The 21,490-nt window shown below is 42.2% G+C and overlaps 1 protein-coding gene across 1 annotated transcript in view; it reads left to right on the top strand.

The window, feature by feature from the left end:
• Window positions 1-21,490, top strand: part of LOC141084594 (CD109 antigen-like) — a 123,834-nt gene that overhangs the window by 65,750 nt on the left and 36,594 nt on the right. Inside the window, exons 4-5 of the mRNA XM_073569422.1 lie at window positions 719-1,009; window positions 19,669-19,807. Of these exons, the coding sequence (XP_073425523.1) occupies window positions 719-1,009; window positions 19,669-19,807 (430 nt within the window). The remainder of the gene's footprint in view (window positions 1-718; window positions 1,010-19,668; window positions 19,808-21,490) is intronic.

Genomic DNA, 21,490 nt, shown 5'->3' with positions numbered 1-21,490 from the left:
TAAATTCCATGGTTAACAAAGAAAAACGCATGTGCAAAAAAACACATACATAAGCATGCCAATGCGCACATATGCGCACCCATAGACTTATAATGGGTGTCTTGCTGTAAAAAAATGCATTGCGTGCGCCTGCGTTTTTTTGAGGCAAGTCGGACGCCCAAAAAATGCAACAGGATGCATTTTGTGCGCCCGAGCGCATACCGCAAAAAAACGCATGCACGCAAAAACACATACAAACGCGTGTGTATGCGCACATAAGCGCATCCCATGCAAAGTATAGGAAAAAAAAACGCAAGTGTGAAACCAGCCTTAACAACTTACCCTAACCACATCATATGTGATGTGTTTAGTAATATATGGCATATTTCAGACTATACACATGCTAAAAGTAGCAGGCCACATTACACTGAAGCATACATGTTGGAAGCCACACAATGTGATTGATAGTTAATACATTTCTTGTGTTTCTTTCCAGTGACTGATGTCACTAGATGCTGGCGGGTTTGCCGGGACCAGTACCGGCAGGAACGGCAGCATTGGGGCTGGAGTGGTGATGCAGCCCCAAAAAAAGAAAGTACCTGTACTATGACAGACTAAATTTTCTGGCATCTGTGATGGATCTCAGACCGCAAGTGCATGCATGACACCACATCTTTTCCACATGTTCTTTAAAGGCATCTTTTAATATCTTTTTATCATACTTTGTGTTTTGCAACAGAACGGTCTCTAACCTAACAGAGAGGGAGACTGCTTCAGACTCTGAAGTCAACATTGACCCAGTTGAGGAAGGTGACAAAGTGGCTGGCCCATCTTCGGCACCAACAGGCAGCAATCACCCACCACCACCACTGCCACCAGTGTCTTCAGCCACACCGGAGGCAAACCCAGAGGACGAGGACCGGGCACACAGCAGCAGTCCAACCATGCCTCTGGATTCCTCACCCCGGCCTTCTGTCATCCCACGCTGTGGGCGGTGCAGGAGGGAGCTTTCCATCACTGGCAACAGGAGGCAAGTGGACACTGGGGTGTTGAACTATTTGTCCAGGACTGTGAATGATAATGGGGAGGAAGCGTACTCACACAGTCTGGCATGCTACTTGAGGTCCATTCCGTGTGAGGTGAGGCTGCGGGCCATAGGTGCCATCCAAGTCCTCATGCACACCCCCCCAACAACCCTAATCCTGTTTTTATGTTCCTGAAAGGTGGCAAATGTCACCAAATAACCTTCTGCAGATGCCAGGAAGCCCAGCTGACCAGGTAGGAACAGTCACTGCACCATCTCCTCCACATATGGCACCACAGCCACAGGCCGCCCCAACCCAACATCAACCCCAACCTGGGCAGCATTATGAGTATCGAGCACCTGCCCAATATGGCCACTTGAGCAGACCCACTGTGGGAGGCTGGTCCCAACATGTGTCTGCTCGACAAAGCCATATTGGGGGTATGAACAAATGGGTCACTCCACTACCTTATGCACAGCAACAGGATAGATCATTAGTTCAGAATCCTGGCTACGTATCTTCCATAACCCAGGTAGACAGTCAGGTTGGGCAACAACCTAGGCCAACTTCCTCACATGCAGCTCTCCCGCCATCACCACCCCAACCTACCACAACCTGTAATTTTTCTTTTTTTTTGGTTAATTTAAGACTCTAAATATAGCCCCTGGTTTGCCATATGCTGGTAATGTGGTTTATTGTTTGAATTAAAAAAAAGTTTGGATTCAAAACATTTGAAACAATATGAGTGTAATGTGTTGTTATGACAACATACATGATGTGCTTATTTTCAAAGTGTACACATTGTTAGGGTATGTGCACACGCTGCAGTTTTTGCTGCGGTTCCGCAGCGGTATTAGTCCTGCGGAACCGCAGCAGTTCCGCAGACAGTGTACATTGCCATGTTACTCTATGGGTTTGCAAAGCCGCTGTGCACACGCTGCGGAAAAAAACGTGCGGAAAAGCACCTTTTTTTTTTCCGCAGCATGTCAATTATTTCTGCGGTTCTGCAGCAGTTTTGCACCCATAGACTTGCATTGAGTCACTGTATTCCGCAGCAAAAACCGCAGATGTAAAAAGATCTGCGGTTTTTGCTGCGGTTTGGGGTGTAAAAAACGCAGGATAAGGAAGTGAGGGGGCGGAAGAGGAAGTGTGTGGGAGGAGGGAAGAAGACGTCGCCATGGCCTTCCGTCGCATGGACATTGATGTGGGGCGTCTGATAGATCTGGTATGTATGTTTGTATGTTTGTGTGTGCGTCTGTCTGTGTGTGTGTCTGTCTGTGTGTCAGTCTGTGTGTGTCCGGAGAGTGTCCATGCGGAGGTAGGCCCCCTATTGTGCTCGATCGCCGCATGGGACTGCTGCTCCCATCCGCCTATAGGATGGGAGAGTAGTCCCTGGGGCGACCGAGCACAAAGTGTTAAAACATGTAACAAAAAACACAAACATGACATCTAATATATAAAGCTCAAAGTGTGTATGTGTGTATGTATGTGTGTATGTGTGTGTGTGTATGTTTGTTTGTATGTCCGGGATAGGCATCCGCACCGTCGCAGCTACAGCCACAAAATTTGGCACAGTCACACGTCTGGACCCCGAGAGCGTCCTAAGCTATGTTGTGAGGCGAAATTTTAACCCCGCGCGTTCCAATTTACCAAACAATTTTGCCCCTATCTACATACTGGGGGAAAAAGTGTGTGCGCGTCAAGCCCCGCCCCTCATTATGATGTCACAATGGTTGCCATGGCGACGCTGATGTCATCAAAGGTTGCAAGCCCCACCACCGCTCATTATGATGTCATAATATTTGACTATGAGATGGAGGATGTGTGATGAGTATATGGGCACCGGACTATGGGATGGAGGATATGTATGATGGGAATATGGGAACGGCACTATGGGATGGAGGATATGTATATGGGCACGGGACTATGGGATGGAGGATATGTATGATGGGTATATGGGAACGGGACTATGGGATGGAGGATGTGTGATGGGTATATGGGCACTGGACTATGGGATGGAGGATATGTATGACGGGTATATGGGCACGGGACTATGGGATGGCGGATATGTATATGGGTACGGGACTATGGGATGGAAGATGTGTGATGGGTATATGGGTACTGGACTATGGAATAGAGGATATGTTTGACGGGTATATGGGCACGGGACTATGGGATGGTGGATATGTATATGGGCACGGGATTATGGGATGGAGGATGTGTGATGGGTATACGGGCACTGGACTATAGGATGGAGGATATGTATGACGGGTATATGGGCACGGGACTATGAGATGGTGGATATGTATGATGGGTATATGGGCACTCGACTATGGGATGGAGGATATGTATGATGGGTATATGGGCACGGGACTATGAGATGAAGGATGTGTGATGGGTATATGCGCACTCGACTATGGGATGGCGAATATGTAGATGGGTATATGGACATGGGGCTATGAGATGGAGAATATGTATGATGGGTATATGGGCATGGGACTATGGGATGGAGAATATGTATGATGGGTATATGGGCATGGGACTATGGGATGGAGGATGTATGATGGGTTTATGGGCACTCGACTTTGGGATGGAGGATATGTATGATGGGTATATGGGCACGGGCCTATGGGATCGTGGATATGTATGATGGGTATATGGGCACGGGACTATGGGATGGAGGATAATTATAATTTTCTATAGCTAACCACAGTTAGTTACTATGCCCAGGCAGCGCCGGGCTCTTCAGCTAGTACAACATAGAATACATGTATACATGACAGACATGACATACAACATACAACATAGAATACATACTCACCACATACAGCACATTTTGTTCCCCGAAGCCCTTGATCACCTAGGGAAAAAATAAAATAAAAAACCACAAAATACTCCCTGTCCACAGAAATACAAAAATAGAGTGTCCCGCGGCGATCTCAGCAGTCCTCGGGCGATACACTAGCAGGAGCGGTGCTCCTGCAGTGTATCGCCGAGTTTTCCGGTGTTCGGCCGCTCCGGGACCTCGCTTTACGGCTCTTCTGCTGCGTTTGACCTTTCCCACGCAGCAGTGCCATAAATGAGGTTACCTGAGTCACTGAACTCAGGTAAACTCTTGGCACATGCGCAGTAACACACTGCAGGAGCAGGTCTCCTGTCAGTGTGTTTCTGCAGGCATGGAGAATGGTCACATCACCTGATGTGACTGTTCTCCATGTCAGATCCTCGTGGGACACTCGTTGAATGGACTGCGACGGAACGGTAGGTATAGAATTGGCTTGTTTTTTTTTTGTTTTTTTTAGGTGATCGAGGGCGTCGCATAGGATTGAGGGTACAATAAAAAAATTAGTCAAAAACAATGTTTTTTTATTTCAATAAAAATGTTTTTGTTTGTGTCTGTGTTTTTTTTTTAAAAATGGTTTCTATGGGCTTAATAATGGATCGGCGTCTTATTGCCTCTCCATTATTAACTGGAGTTAATGTCACCTGTCAATCAAAGGTGGCATTAACCCCTTTATTACCCCACATCCCGCCGCCGCGGAGCGGGAGTGGGAAGAGAGGGGCTAAGTGCCGGAATTGGCGCATCTTATAGATGCGCCATTTCTGGGGCGGCTGCGGGCTCATATTTGTAGCCAGGGGGGGACAATGTCCATGACCCCTTCCTAGGCTATGAATATGAGCCCACAGCTGTCTGCATAGCCTTTCTGGCCCTAAAATATGGGGGACCCCCACGTAATTTTTTTTTGGGGGTCTCCCTTTTTTTTAGAGCCAGAGAGGCTACGCAGACAGCTGCGGGTTCATATTCGTAGCCTGGGAAAGGGGACATGGATATTAACCCCTTCCCAGGTTGGAAATATCAGCTCGCACTTGTCTGCTTAGCCTTTCTGGCCCTAAAATATGGGGGACCCCCACGTCATTTTTTGGGGGGTCTCCCTTTTTTTTAGAGCCAGAGAGGCTACGCAGACAGCTGCGGGCTCATATTCGTAGCCTGGGAAAGGGGACATGGATATTAACCCCTTCCCAGGTTGGAAATATCAGCTCGTACTTGTCTGCTTAGTCTTTCTGGCCCTAAAATATGGGGGACCCCCACGTCATTTTTTTTAAATTTTTTTTCTCCAATGTTGTTTGTATAAACTTTATGGGTATCATTCCCTCAAAAAACGCAGACAAAACTGCAGGTAAAAACCGCAGCAAAACCGCAGCAAAAACCACAGCAAAAACGCAGAAGGGAGAGACCTGCGGTTTATGCCAACAGCTGCGGTTTTGGGTCAGAAAAAAACCGCAGATAAATCTGCAGTGTGTGCACATAGCCTAAGGTCAACACAACACACACTTCAAACAGTAACATTAGTATATTTATTTTCTTTCAAAGGCAAATAACTACATAGAATCAGCATTGTCTTACCATGGAGTAGCTCCCTCTGGTGAAACAAAATAATTTATTAACACATCACGCACTTTAAGTCCAGAGGGCTGATGACGTGGATGAAGGACATGTGTAGTAGACAAGACAGTATTTGCATTCTCCACTTCATCACCAGCATTTGATGGACAGTCATGGAATCTGGTGAAGTTGTGTAATACCACACAATTTAATCACCTCATTCACATTTCCTTCACTAAGTTGAATGGCTGACTGCAGGACCCACCATTTGGCACAAAGAATGCAGAAGGCACACTCCACCAGATGTCAGGCACAGGATAGGCGGAAATTAAATATTCTACACCGTTGGTCCAGGCCTCGACGTGGATAGGGTCTCATGAGGTTGCGTGTTAATTGAAAAGCCTCATCTGCAACCATCACATAAGGCTTTGCTTCCATAGTAGCCCCAGGTAGGTGATGTGGGGGTGGGAGGTCCAACTCATTATTGCGCAGCCGTCGACCCATAAGGGAAGAATTAAAGACTCTGGAGTCTCCAATTCTTCCATAGGCCCCAATATCTATAATTATAAACCTGTCGGCACTGTCAACCAGGGCCAACAGCACTACAGAAAAATACTGTTTATAATTATAATATTGGGACCCTGAGTTCGGCAGGTTACACACACGATTGTGCTTCCCATCCAGGGCCCCGATACAGTTGGGAAACTGGCACGTTTCCTCAAACCCATGGGCTATATGCAGCCAGTCTTGCTGTTTTGGCTCAACATTACCGATTGATGCAGACGGGACCATATTTCAGAGCACACAGACCGCACAATGCCTGAGATAGTGGATTTCCCAATTAAGAATTCTAGATGAAGAGCTGCATATGAGAGGCCAGTGGCAAGGAATCTAGAAGTAAAAAAAAAGAAAAAGATCCATGCCTCAAATACACAATTAAGCTCCAAAAAGTTAGGGGCAGTAGAAATTAAGTCCAGCCTTAATCAAATATAGCTGTATTCTATGCCTTTGGTCCTATTCAAAGTAGCATATAATATGAAAGACAAAATTGTTTATGAAAACTCAAAATTTCTAAAGGACAAACCACAATTAAAAAAAAAAAAAAAATGAGTTTCTTTCCATAAAGCAAAAGTCAAATACATCATCAGCATAGAGGATGAACACATACCGTAAAGTTAGTAAAAGGCGCTCCTCTGCAGAAATACACTTGCGCATCTTGGTGTCCTTCAAGGTAATCCCAGGGCGCAAAATCTCCAACAGAATATCAAATGTGGGCATGCTTATCTGACAATACTGGTAGAACTTGTCAGGATGGCTACGTAGAGAAGCATAGACGGTGGAAATGGCCTTTAGTCAGCCGTCGCCTCAAAAGCAGATGAACCCACATTGGTCTCCGCCTCCTCGGATCCACAGTCGCTGGGTATGGCTCACCAAAACTTCGGGACAAAACCCATTGGAAAAGAACATGCTCAGATGTGTTGAAAGAGCCTGTGTGACATGCTTGACACAAAGCAGAAATACCACAACACAAGCACAGACTCTAATGCAAAGATTGGAGGCTGTCACCTGTTGTTGAGGCAATAAATAGGGTTGCTGATTCTGATTTTAATTAATTTCAGGCTCAATAACCATTATATGTCCATTTTGCAAGGCTGCGATAAAATCTCGCCATACAGATGCCATATGGATGTCATACGGATGTTACACGGATACTTAGATGCGAGGAAATCGCATCCTCGCATTGCAAACGGAATCCATATGGATCACTTTTCAGGGAACATTTGTGAGATTCTTGGCCGTCAAAATTGAACAGATTTTTTTATACGTTAAGTGTGACTCCAGCCTTTCTCTGAGCCTCACGGACCAGACACCCGGACCCGGTTTTAAAATAGATGTTTGCATGGATCAATGAAACTGGGTTGGAGTGCTGTCAGAGAAAAACTAAAACCGCAAAGCGCATGACTGTGCCACACGAATGTGTGAATGCAGCCTAACAAAAAGGGATTGCCCTAATGCAGATTGCCCCTTGAGAATTAAGATAAAGTTAGCACTTGAGTCCCTTTTTGCTCTGAAGACTTCCTTTACTATTGTGGATTTTTTGTGAATGTCTCTTCAGCAGTAGATGTGTGTAAAGAACTGTCACAGTCTTTTATTGTTGTGCAATGTGAAGTGTGATTTCATTTCCGACACCTGCAAAGAACAGGTGAAACCAAATCCACTGCAAGACTTGTATTCCACTTCCTTTACCCACAATTGTTATGCATATTTTACGTGACTCAGTAGTGTCAATAAAGGAATCATGAAATACACACTAAAGACAAAGACATACAATAAATACAATCTAAAAAATGTTTCATTTTGATTATATTGGATTCTGCGAGCTCTATAGTAACTAACATGTCCTTCATTAAAGGTCCCATATTCTGCTGTTGTAGTGGAAATGTGTGGCGTCCACTGCTTCTCCCTGTAAAAACAATTGATTCAGCAGGATTAGAAAAACAGGATTTTTTTTTATAAAAATGGGCTCACTTCGCCATGAGAAACCCCTTTACTCACAAAATAAAAACATGAGCACTATCAAAATGATTGAAATACATAAATGTAAGTAAAGTTTGTTAGGAAATGCAGATAAAAAGTTTTGAGGGAATAAATACCATGTTAAAAAGTGACTCCACACATAGAGAAGGAGTAGAACATCATGGATCTCTGGTAAAGAGTATTATACGCTTCTCAACATTGAAATTAGAACACCAAGAAAGAAAAGTTGTGGAATTATGGAAATCACAATTCAAATTAGGAAAAATGAGAAACAAATTTTTCAAAACATCTTGATTTATTCTGTACAGGATTTGAGTGCCATACCCAGAAATCCATACACTTACACACCTTGGCATATTATCAAAACGTTTATTATTGGTTGTCTGACATATATTCTTACACTTTGAATGCCCTTTGGCACACAAATCATCAAGATCCACTACTGATATATCCCTTTGCAATTGCCAACCAATGAGGTTTCTTATGTGCTTGACGGGAGACAAGTCTGGAGATGTAGCAGGCCATGGTAGGACATTTAGGACATGCAGGCTGCTCACGGTAGTACGAGCAACATGTGGCCTGGCATTGTCTAGTTAAAAAATGGGGCATCATTGGTCGGCAATTACAAAAGTAGCTGCCAGCAGTGAATCTTGATGATTTGCGAGACCAAGTGCATTAAGTGTGGCAAAAGATTTCTCAGGCAACCATTAATAACCTCATTGATAACATGCCATGAAGTTTATGTGTGTATATTTCAAGATGTTTTGAAAATGTTGATTACATTTTTTCCATCTTTTACATATCATTAACATGTTTATCAATCCTGTCATTTCCATAATTACACAACTTTTCCTTCCAAACTGAACAGGTAAAATAACACATATGTATTGGACAGAAAGTATATATAGACACATATATCCTCTTTACCGCTGGCAGGTTGTCAGATAAATCTTAATAGCAAAATGTTAGATTATACAGATTAATAATGCAATAGCCCCAAGAGCAATGAAAGCGGTAGAGACATAGTTCCCGAATCAGGCAACAGTTTTCAAAACAGCTTGAAATATTGCAAAAATTTTGAGCAATTTAAATGCAACGTAAGAGGTAGACAAGCGCTTCTCAAAAAATCAGAATATCATCAAAAAGTTAATTTATTTCAGATCTTCAATACAAAAAGTGAAACATGTATTATATAGAGTCACTACAAACAGAGTGATCTATTTCAAGTGTTTAGTTCTGTTGATGTTGATCATTATGGCTTACACCCAATGAAAACCCAAAAGTCATTATCTCAGTAAATTAGAACAATTAACAGAAAACACCTGCAAAGGCTTCCTAAGCATTTAAAAAGGGCCCTTAGTCTGTTTCAGTAGGCTCCACAATCATGGGGAAGACTGCTAACTTGACAGATGTCCAGAAGGCATTCATGGACACACTCCACAAGGAGGGTAGGTGTCACGGACATGGTTTGTGGAACCATTGTCCCATGTACCGCGGAGAGCCTGGCAGGGTGTGACTAAGCTAGCCCTGGACTATTCACGAGCCTCTGATGGTGAGGTTAGACTTGGCTCCCGATGAACGCCAGGTGCTACTCCAGGAGAGACCAACGGATGCGCAGCAGCTAAACACAGCAGGACAGATTGGATGGTGCAGCAGGCAGAGTTTGTATCAGAGTGCAGCAGGCAGAGTTTGTATCAGAGTACAGCAGGCAGGATCTGCAGCAGGCAGGATCTGCATCAGAGTGCAGCAGGCAGGATCTGCACCAGAGTGCAGCAGGCAGGATCTGCACAGGGATCAGTATGCAACCTTACACAACTAGACTGCAGAACAGCAAGGTTGCTCAGGCACCTCCTCAGTGAGGAGGAAGCAATATATACAAAATGTCCCACAGCCATTGGCTGGGGTGGAATTAGCAAGTGCACATGCTGACCCTTTAAGATTGCGGGAGCATGAGTGCATGCTCTAAGGACATGGCTGGAAGCCTGGCTGGAAGCTCTGCTGGAAGCATAAAGAGCATGGGGAAGGGAAGAACAGACTGCAGCGCAGGTGAGTGAAGTGACACGCCGGAGACCCTGCCTGTCAGAGCAGGGATCTGGGGTGGTGCTAACAGTAAGACACAAAAAGTCATTACTAAAGAGGTTGGCTGTTCACAGAGTGCTGTATCCAAGAATATTAATGGAAAGTTGAGTGGAAGGAAAAAGTGTGGTAGAAAAAGGTGCACAAGCATCCGGGATAACCGTAGCCTTGAAAGGATTGTTAAGAAAAGGCCAATCAAAAATTTGGGGTAGATTCACATGGATTCATTGCTTCAAAAGTCACCACACACAGCCATATCCAGGACATGGGCTAGAAGTGTTGCATTCCTTGTGTCAAGCCACTCATGACTAATAGACAACACCAGAGGCCTTTTACCTGAGCCAAGGAGAAAAATAACTGGACTGTTGTGCAATGGTCCAAGTGTTGTTTTCAGATGAAAGTAAATTTTGCATTTCATTTGGAAATCAAGGTCCTAGAGTCTGGAGGAAGAGTGGAGAAGCCACAATCCAAGCTGCTTAATGTCTAGTGTGAAGTTTCCACAATCAGTGATGGTTTTAGGAGCCATGTCATCTGCTGGTGTAGGTCCACTGTGTTTTATCAAGACCAAACTCAGCGTGACCGTCTACCAGGAAATTTTAGAGCACTTCATGCTTCCATCTGACGACAAGCTTTTAGGAGATGGATATTTCAGTCTCCAGCAGGACTTGGCTCCTGCCCACACTGCCAAAAGTACCAATACCTGGTTTAAAAACAACAGTATCACTGTGCTTGATTGGCCAGCAAACTTACCTGAACTTAACCCTGTAGAGAATCTATGGGGTATTATCAAAAGGAAGATGAGAGACACCAGACCCAACAATGCAGATGTGATGAAGGCTGCTATCAAAGCAACCTGGGCTTCCATAACACCTCAGCTGTGCCACAGGCTGATCGCCTCCATGCCACGCCACATTGATGCAGTAATTGATGCCAAAGGAGCCCCAACCAAGTATTGATTGCATTTACTGAGCATACATTTCAGTAGGCCAACATTTCGGATTTCAAAATCTTTTTTCAAGATGGTGTTATAAAATAATCTAATTTACTGAGATAATAACTTTGGGTTTTCATTGGCTGTAAGCCATAATCATCAACATTAACAGAAAATAATTGAAATAGATCACTCTGTTTGCAATGACGATATATAATATGAGTTTCACTTTTTGTATTGAAGAACTGAAATAAATTAACTTTTTGATGATATTCTAATTTTGTGAGAAGCACTTGTAGCTCCTGAATAAGGCAACTGTTTTCAATACAGCTTGAAATGTCTATAGGTCCAACAGGGCACTTCATGTACGTTAAAACAACAAAATCTCATGTGATATTAAAAACGGGAAAAGGAAGATGTCCCAAAAACAATTACGATTAAAGGCATAAATTTTATTACACAATTTTAAAAAAGCTTAATTAAAAAAGCAGGAATGCCGTATAGGGGATGCCAAGCACAAACCAAACAATACAAAGTAGAGGGTGTATCAAAAAAAGTATAAAGTGGATGACTGCAAGGGGAAAATAAAGGTACAGTGACCCCCCTTAAAACAGATAACCACACCACATGATCATTGTGTTCTTATACCACCTCACAATAACAATAACTAGGAAGCTTTTACAGGGTATATCAGTGTGAATATATCGGCAGACCAGAATCCAGGTCAAGAATCGTATAGGTAATTCTGAACTCAACCTATATAATTCCTCTGATAATAACATAAATGAGAGCTGATAACATCAAAGGGAGTTGCCAATGATAACCTAATAATGCCTATGTGTGGCCCGCCAGGTATAACAATGCAATAAATGGTATACTCGTATTACCTGTAGACAAAATGCAGCTTCCATGGACGTGCTCTGGGCATCCCCTCACCGCTGAATCTTGATGATTTGCAAGACCAAGTGCATTCAGCGTGGCATAACGTTTCTCAGGCAACCATTAATAACCTCATTAATAACATGACATGAAGTTTTAGTGTGTATATTTCGAGATGTTTTGAAAATATTGATTACATTTTTTCATCTTTTACATATTAACATGTTTATCAATCCTGTGATTTCCATAATTACACAACTTTTCCTTCCATGCTGACCCGGTAAAATAGCACATATGTATTGGACAGAAAGTATATATAGGCACGCATACAGTGGGGAAAAAAAGTGTTCAGTTAGCAACCAATTTTTCACGTTCACCCACTTAAAAAGATGAGTGAGGCCTGTAATTAACATTATAGGTAGAAAACAACTATGAGTGTCAAAATGAGAAAACAATTCCAGAAAATCACCTTGTCTGATTTGGCTAGAATTATTTTGCAAATTATGGTGGAAAATAAGTATTTGGTCACCTAAAAACATGCAAGATTTCTGGATCTCACAGACCTGTAACTTCTTCTTTAAGAGGCTCCTCTGTCCTCCACTCATTACCTGTAGTAATGGCACCTGTTTGAACTTGTTATCAGTATAAAAGACACCTGTCCACAACCTCAAACAGTCAGACTCCAAACTCCACTATGGTGAAGACCAAAGTGTCGAAGGACACCAGAAGCAAAATTATAGACCTGCACCAGGCTGGGAAGACTGAATCTGAAATAGGCAAGCAGCTTGGTGTGATGAAATCAACTGTCAGAGCAATAATAAAAAAGCGGAAGACATACAAGACCACTGATAATCTCCTTCGATCTGGGGCTCCATGCAAGATCTCACCCCGTGGGGTCAAAATGATCACAATAACGGTGAGCAAAAATCCCAGACCCACACCGGGGGACCTAGTGAATGACCTGCATAGAGCTGGGACCACCGTAACAAAGGCTACCATCAGTAACACACTATGCCGCCAGGGACTCAGCTCTTGCAGTGCCAGATGTGTCCCCCTGCTTAAGCCAGTACATGTCCGGGCCCATCTGAAGTTTGCTAGAGAGCATTTGAATTATCCAGAAGAGTATTGGGAGAATGTCATATGGTCTGATGAAACCAAAGTAGAACTGTTTGGTAGAAACAAAACTTGTCATGTTTGGAGGAGACAGAATACTGAGTTGCATCCAAAGAACACCATACCTACTGTGAAGCATGGGGGTGGCAGCAACATGCTTTGGGGCTGTTTCTCTGCAAAGGGACCAGGAAGACTGATTCGTGTACATGAAAGAAATAATGAGGCCATGTATCATCAGATTTTGAGTGCAAACCTCCTTCCATCAGCAAGGGCATTGAAGATGAAATATGGATGGGTCTTTCTGTTAGAATCTGTTCAGTTTGTGACTATCCGCCATTTTCTTGTAGTGTTCTGGCTGCTGTCTTTTCCCCCTGGTGCTGGGTTTGTCTTGGGTCAGGTGATTGTATCACCCTTTATTAACCTGCATCTGTCTCCCATTCCTTGCTGGACAACAGTGTTAATCCGCTTGAAGTCTGGCTTGGAGCCTTGCTTTGCCTTCTGTGAGTTTAATTAGTGCAGTTACGGGACCTCTGATTCTGCTAGTCTTAGTTTCTGTTTTCAGTTTATTTCTGCAGCCTTTTCTTTGTTTTCAATTAGGAGGTGACCCATTTTTGTACCCAGTCCTTAGATCTTTCAGGGATCCCCTTCCCCCTATCTATAGGTCTTCACTTGAGATTAACCTAGGATCGTCGGTGGGTCTATTCACAAGGAATGGGTCGCCCACTCCATAGTAGGGTATCAGCCTAGTCGCAGTGCAGGGTCAGTTCCCCCCTTCCTACCCTAGTCCTGTGCTGCAGTACCATAACACTTTCAGCATGATAATGATCCCAAGCACACTGCCAGGGCAATGAAGGAGTAGCTTCGTAAGAAGCATATGAAGGTCCTAGAGTGGCCTAGCTAGTCTCCAGATCTCAACCCCAAAAAAAACCTTTGGAGGGATTTGAAAGTCTGTGTGCCCAGTGACAGGCCCAAAACCTCACTGCTCTAGAGGAGATCTGCTTGTAGGAATGGGTCATCATACCACCAACAGTGTGTGTCAACCTTGTGAAGACTTAAGGTGCTGTCACACTTAGCGATGTACCAGCGATCCCGACCAGCGATATGACGCGGTCAGGATCGCTGGTACATCGCTAAGTGGTCGCTAGTGAGCTGCCACACAGACAGATCTCACCAGCGACATCGCTGGGGACGGGGGTCGCTACTTACCTGTCACACCAGGCGATCCTGCGTCCTCCCACCCGGCTCCACGCTCGTCGCTCGTCTCTCCACAGGAAGCGCCGCAGGAAGCTGACGACGAGAAACGGTCCAGGACGTTCTCGCGCAATCAGCGATAACCAGCGGGGGAGCCGGTCGTAGGTAAGTATCAGACACAGCGATATCGCTAGCAATATCGCTATAACGTCACTAGTTATAGCGATATTGCTAGCGATATCGCTTAGTGTGACATGCCCTTTACTGAAAACTTTTGACCTCGGTCATTGCCAACAAAGGATATATAACAAAATATTGAGATGAACTTTTGTTATTGACCAAATACTTATTTTCCACCATAATTTGAAAAATAAATCTTGCCAAATCAGACAAGGCGATTTTCTGGATTTGTTTTCTCATTTTGACTCTCATAGTTGTGGTCTACCTTTGATGTCAATTACAGGCCTCTCTCATCTTTTTAAGTGGGAGAACTTGCTTGGTGACTGACTAAATAATTTTTTCTCCACTATATATCCTCTTTACCCCTGGCAGGTTGTCAGCTAAATGCTAGATTAAATAGATTAATAATGCAATAGCCCCAAGAGCAACGAAAGAGGTAGAGACATAGTTCCCGAATCAAGCAACAATTTTCAAAACAGCTTGAAATGTGGCAAAAGTTTTGAGCGATTCAAAGGTGTCCAAAAATATTGTGATTTTTATGAGTGCATTTTTACATCAGTTCCAACCTGCTTTGCTACCTTTTTGAAATGTGGGCAGCGCTCAGGTGAGACTGGGTGTGACCAAGTATGCCTGATAAATTCATCTCAATTTACACCATAATAAAAATTGTGATGATAGTTTATGCCAATCTCTGTTTCTGGTGCATGGCAACTGAATGATGCGCCAAAATTCATACCGAGGCGTATGCCGCTTAATTAATTTGGTGCATCTCACTCCAACATGTTGTTCTTCAAGACTGTTGTAGGAAAAGCCAGTTTTTTCAACCCGGGTCAATGTACCAAGTGCAATGTGAAAAAAACAATGGGAGCACAGAAAAACCATGACCTGACACGTGTATAGACAATAAGATAAGGGTGGAGGGTCCCTTTGTTTGTCTGTATACCCACCATTCTTACCTTATTTTCTGTATGCGTATGTTTCATGGACCATATGGTCGCGTTTTTTCTGTGCTCCTATTGGTTTTTCCGTTTTACTTTTGACTAGTCCTTTTGACTTACTGTCCAGTAATATGTAGCCCCCCCTTTTTCTTACCTAGAGCTATAGATACTTACCTGCTTTACTAAGTAGTTATTCTTGACTTATTGGTTAATTAAAGGTATACAAATACTTTTCCTTTATTATCTCAAGTGCAATGCAGGATGTGTCCAGATGTCCACCACAATTGATGAGCATTTCATACAAACATGCTTCATCAGCTGGTGGCTTTAACCAACCTAAATGTATGTTTTAAAGCTAGTTCAGCCGATGCCCTTTCCTCTTCACTTTACTCCACCTTTTGGCAACACACAACACATCCAGCACTTATTTCCCGGGGAATCAGATGCCCCAATACACATTAACACATTACACGTTAGCTAACCAAGCAGGTTTATCTCAGATTTACCTCATGTGTTAGACACATTTAAAAGTATCCATGTTTTCTAAACATAAAGCACAGATGGGATGAGGATGTAGACTTGTAAAAATCACATGCAGGAAACACCACACTGCAGTACTGGATCTGACCATCAGATGGCATACATTTCCCTTCTAGCACTGCTATTGTACTACACAATGGAAACGGCATATTACCATGGACAGACATGGGCTTGAGGCAAGGAAGTGAGCTACTTGTGATCTGTATGGTTTAAGACAAAAAGACTAACAGCTTCACTTCCCTTCCTCTCTACATACCAATGGCATCAAGGCTCTCAGGTGGTCTGGTGAAACTAGAAGGTATTGTCACTAGACATCATAGGAGAGGTACAGCGAGAGCGTAAAAAAGCATTTGCACACAAGGATGCACACATACACAGTGTAGCAGAACATTGAGTGTAGTTTTCATATAGAATTGAAACATTTATTGCATGTTGAATGTATAACATACAAATACAGAAGTATTACATTGTTATTAGACTCATATACAGCACTTACATATGTTTAACCAGGATAGAGAACATTAGGGGGGTTATCCAGACAAAGGTTAATGTGAAAGTAGACTGCTGAATCTGGATGAGTCTAGTCGGCACATGACCGCGACTATGTAAAATGCATACATGCGACCGGCAACGTGCATATTAAATAACTGGGACTAGTGACAACTTGCGCACTGTCTGCTCTCAGTCTACAGACACAAAGAGCGACTGCAGACGTTTGTCCCAAGTCTGAACAACGCCTTTAAAATATTGCAGGGGATATGTGATAGCAAGTGTGATTTAATGGACAAACACCCCTAGTCTCCAACAGGGCAAGAGAAAGTATGATGGAAGTCCTCATGCCATCTTTATGACGGAAATAGCACATCATAAGTCACCCCCCCTCTCATCGCCGGAGCCTGCCCCTTTGATGACACATGACAGCTGGTCCAATCAGCTGTCATGTGCCCATAACAGCCACGGGTGGAATCGCGATCCACCTGTGGCTGTTAACTAGTTTAATGTCGCTGTCAATCTCTGACAGCAGCATTTTACTCGTGCAAACCTGATGCGCGTCTTACCTCCGCCCATCAGCGTCCCTTTCACATGATCGCAGGGCACCGATGGGTTGACATGACAACACTGAGTCTGTAGGAGACCCCTGTGGTAGTCATTGCCGGATCGCTATGAGTGCTACCCTGTGGTCAGCACTTATAGCAGTGATCATTTTAGCTACACTTAGCAGATCTTAAGATGATCGCAGCTTCTAATCTCCCATGAAGACTATTGAAGAAAGTAAAAAAAAATATAAAAAATATAAAAGTTCAAATCACGCCCCCTTTGCTCCTTTCAAAATAAAACAATTAAAAAAATTAAAAAAAACAGATATTTTGCATCACCACATTCAGGAACACATGTTCTATCAAGGTATAAAAAGAATTAATCTAATCAGTAAAAGGTGTAATGAGAAAATAATCAAAAGGACAGAATTACGCTTTTTGGCTCACTGCAATAAAATGTAATAACGGATGATCAAAGCATCGTTTCTACAAAATGGAATCAATAAAAAAGTCAGCACAGCATGCAAAAAATAAGCCATCACCCAGCCCCAGATCACGAAAAATGGAGACGCTACAGGTCTCGTAAAATGGTGTTATTTTTTTTTTTTTTACAAACTTTGGATTTTTTTTTTCCACCACTTAAATAAAAAAGAACCTATGCATGCTTAGTATCTAAAAACTTGTAATGACCTGGAGAATCATAATGGCAGGTCAGTTTTAACATTTCATGAACATGGTAAAGAAAACAAAAAACAATTGTGGAATTGTACTCTTTTTTGCAATTCCCAGCACTTAGAATTTTTTCCCGTTTTCCAGTACACGTTATGGTAAAACCAATGGTGTCTTTCAAAAGTAAAACTCGTCCCACAAAAAACAAGCCCACACATGGCCATATTGATGGAAAAATTATGTTATGTTAAGTTATGGCTCTGAGAGGAAAGGGAGCAACCAACAGAAACGCAAAAACGGAAATACCCTTGGTCGTTTAGGGATAAAAACTGAGTCCCACACATACATTGCCACCTCTCCATATCTTTATGAAGTTCCAAAGGAGGCTTCGTGCACCATGTACCCTTCCTAAATCAAGACTTTGCATCCATCACCCCCAGCAGTTTTATGGTAATGTTATGGTATTATCTGAATGCCTTTGCAAAGTGTATACATCCCCGTAATATATTATATTCATATTCAATTACCTCCAGCTCTGTTCTCAGCTATTTTCCTTTCCAAAAAGTAGGGAGCAGATGTGGAGATTTCCAAATACCTTGACCCAATCTTGAATGTATGATCATTATTATAATTTATCACATTATACATCTATTAATAGATATTATTTTATATATCCCCAGGGCTAATGACTACATTGAACTCCAGTTATATTTGCATTAAGAACCACATAGGATGCTACAAACATGGTTTCACTGCAGGAAGCATAAAGACAAAAGTGACTGGTGGTGGACAAAAGAAGCTTCTGCCTGACCCATTGTGTGCCATTGTACTTGCTGTAAGGTGTTCAGTACCAGTTTCAGCCATCACAGGGCTGGACTTCACACCTAGGGGGTTTAAAAGGCAGCAAATCTGAAGATGCTTCACTTGTACTTGGTATTCTGCAGTAAAAGTCAAGATGGATCCTTTACAGCCTCCTACGCTGAGACTTTCTGTCCTACTGTCCATATGTTTTGTTATCTGTGGTGGCAGGTAGGTGTAGATAGTATTCTACAATTGTATTTTTCAGCATTGTTTTGTTTTTGGCTATTTTGTGACTGGCAACAGTTGTGTTATTTGTAACAAACCATATGTCTATCTATCCCATATTTATCTCTATCTATCTATCTATATCTATATATCCCATATCCATCCATCACATATTTATCTTTCTATCTATCTTGCTATAAGATACAAAAATGGTAGCTCAGAAGAGGCATGTTGATAAATATTAGGTTTAGGGTTTCCATCAGAGGAAGAAACGCCTTGTTATGACTGATGGGCCCTCTTGAATTAGTCTATTTGTGCACTAACTTCCTTCATTTTATAAGTATATTCTATCTGCCAGCAATTGTATCAATCTAGCTAGCTATCACATATCTATCTATCTATCTATCTATCTATCTATCTATCTATCTATCTATCATCCATATCAATAATTCATCTATGTATCCTCTGAACATCTGAGCATCCATCCATTCCCGCACATACACTTTAAAACTAAAAGCAACCATCTATTGCTTTACAACAGATCACTGTCCATCTGTGACTATACTGTAGCACAGTGTAACTGTTATTAAAGCTGCATTTACTTTCTACAATTGATCAATTCACTGCCAATCAATCGACTGTTTGAAAAATTGGTACAAGAATTGCTTTTCACATTCTATAGAGATGAACATTTCAGTTTAATATTTTCTTAAAAATAATAAGGATTTTTCTGTATGAATTCTAATCCTGAACTGATAATTGTATATGATAGTTTAATTGTTGTTTGTGTTGCTGTGTTGTTCTTACACTGACCAGATATTGTTATGAGCGCTCACAAACAGAAGAATCATGACATCAATCACTGCCTAGGAATCCACCTTAGTGGTAAACCTCCCCAGCACCCAGATTTAACCATCCAACCAACCTAACCCCATTCTTTCCCAGCGCCCTCAGTCACCTGTGTGCTTAGACCAATTCCTCATATGTTAGTTCATACCTCTTCTCATTAAATCCTAGAATGGGGTCCAGTCAAAAATATTTTGGATAATTGAAAGTTGTCAGTACAAAGCTCATTTCCAATAGGATAACTGTGAGTCTTTGATTATCTATGTGATAATGGAAGTTCATGATCAATTAGAATAATTTTCATTTTGCCTTACAGACCATCGTATTACATTACAGCACCAAGTTACATTTTCCCCGATGAGAACACAACATTGGCGGTCCACTGGTTTGGGGGGACGTATTCTGAAATGATAGTGTCCGCAGGAATTATGACAACTACTACTATTTTGGTGAATGTAAGCAAAGTATTCCACAATGGTGAGTGTAAAACAGATTTTGAGCACATGTATTTTATTCACAGACATAATCGTTTTATACTGTGTGACTGACTTGGATATTTTTATACCTTTATATAGATGATATTGGAACAATCAGTATACCCGCAGTAAGTATATGATATACTATGTATCTATTGCAATTTCCATTTGTAAGTAATTATATATATAGAGAGAGAGTAGTGTCCATATTGCAAAAAATGAGAAAATGGAAGACGGTCTTAGAAGAGCAGGAAAGAGACTCATACAAGAGATGGGTTTAAACCACAACGGGTTTCGACGGAGGATCCGTCTTCATCCACCTGATAAAGACGGATCCTCTGTCGAAACGCGTTGTGTTTAAACCCATCTCTTTTCTGAGTTTCTTTCCTGTGCTCCTAAGACCGTTTTCCATTTTCTCATTGCTCCTATCCTCCATTGGAGGTTTTCGGCTGGAGCTGCGGTGGAGATCGGACATCCTTGTCTGCCCCTGGGTTGCTTCCTAAGTGCTCCTTTATGACCACTTATCACTAACTCTTATTCATATTGAAAAAAAGACAGACCAAAAGACTGAACTTATTTTCGGCCACGTGCACACGCTCAGTATTTTATCAGTATTTGACATCACTATTTATAAGCCCAAACCAGGAGTGGAACAATTAATAATAAAAACATGTCACCACTTCTGTATTTATCCCCCTTTCCTGGTTTTGGCTTATAAAGACTGATGTGAAATACTGACCAAATACTGAACATGTGACTGTGGCCTTATTTTTTTATCACTGTTCTCATTTTGCCCTAAATTGAGAGTCCTTCTGCCCAAGACAGAGTGCATAGAGGTATTATTGGAGTTATTTTTTTACTTTCTATGGATATAGTGTTCATAAAACATCACTTTCTTGTCTCGTTCCATGTTACCTCCAAATCATGGTCTGACTCTGATATGGTCAAAATATAACTCCACATATTTGTACTTACTTTGTGATAACATGTTCAGTAGTCAACACAATTCATTCAGACTATAATTAAGGTGTCAAATCTTACATGGTCATGGTCCCAATGTAGGATGTGTGTTGGACTGGTACTTATGGCCTTTGGTAAGGTTACAGAGAGTGTGGAGCATCCACTGTATGATTCTCCCCAGAGAGTGCCCACACTACGTCCTGGCATAGCACCTATGTACTATGGTGCTAATTTGTAGGTGCATCTGAAGACTAAGCTCATAGCGCCTACAAATTGGGAGTATAGTTCGCAGGCGCTGTAAGAACGCATGTGTGTGATTTTGGAAGCCTAGACATACTGACGAGGGGACCAAGACGGGCTTGGAGGACCAAACATGGGTGTAGATGGGCATGCATCTTAGCAATTCATTAGCATATGGAGGACTAGGAGACAAGCGACATATATTCGGCGGACTACTTAGAGCTGTGGCGCGCACTAGCTTTCACAATCTTACAGCGGACAAAAGTGGGTAAGTGCAACAATAGCAATTACATTTACAGAAAAAACTTACCAAGCCCTATTTCAAGAATAATTTACTTGCATAATCAAAAATTAACCTGACATTTCCTTAAATGAAAAAAGGGTGAGAAAGAATTAGGATAGAAATTGGAACCATAACTAAACTAAAAGCTATGAGTAGTGAGAAGAGTTTCATTTGAGGAT

This window comes from Dendrobates tinctorius, unplaced genomic scaffold (assembly GCF_039654945.1).
Source record: "Dendrobates tinctorius isolate UK_male_01 unplaced genomic scaffold, ASM3965494v1 ptg000024l, whole genome shotgun sequence".
NCBI lineage: Eukaryota > Metazoa > Chordata > Amphibia > Anura > Dendrobatidae > Dendrobates > Dendrobates tinctorius.
Note: the sequence above shows the minus strand (reverse complement) of the source record. Positions and strands in the feature narration are given on the sequence as shown.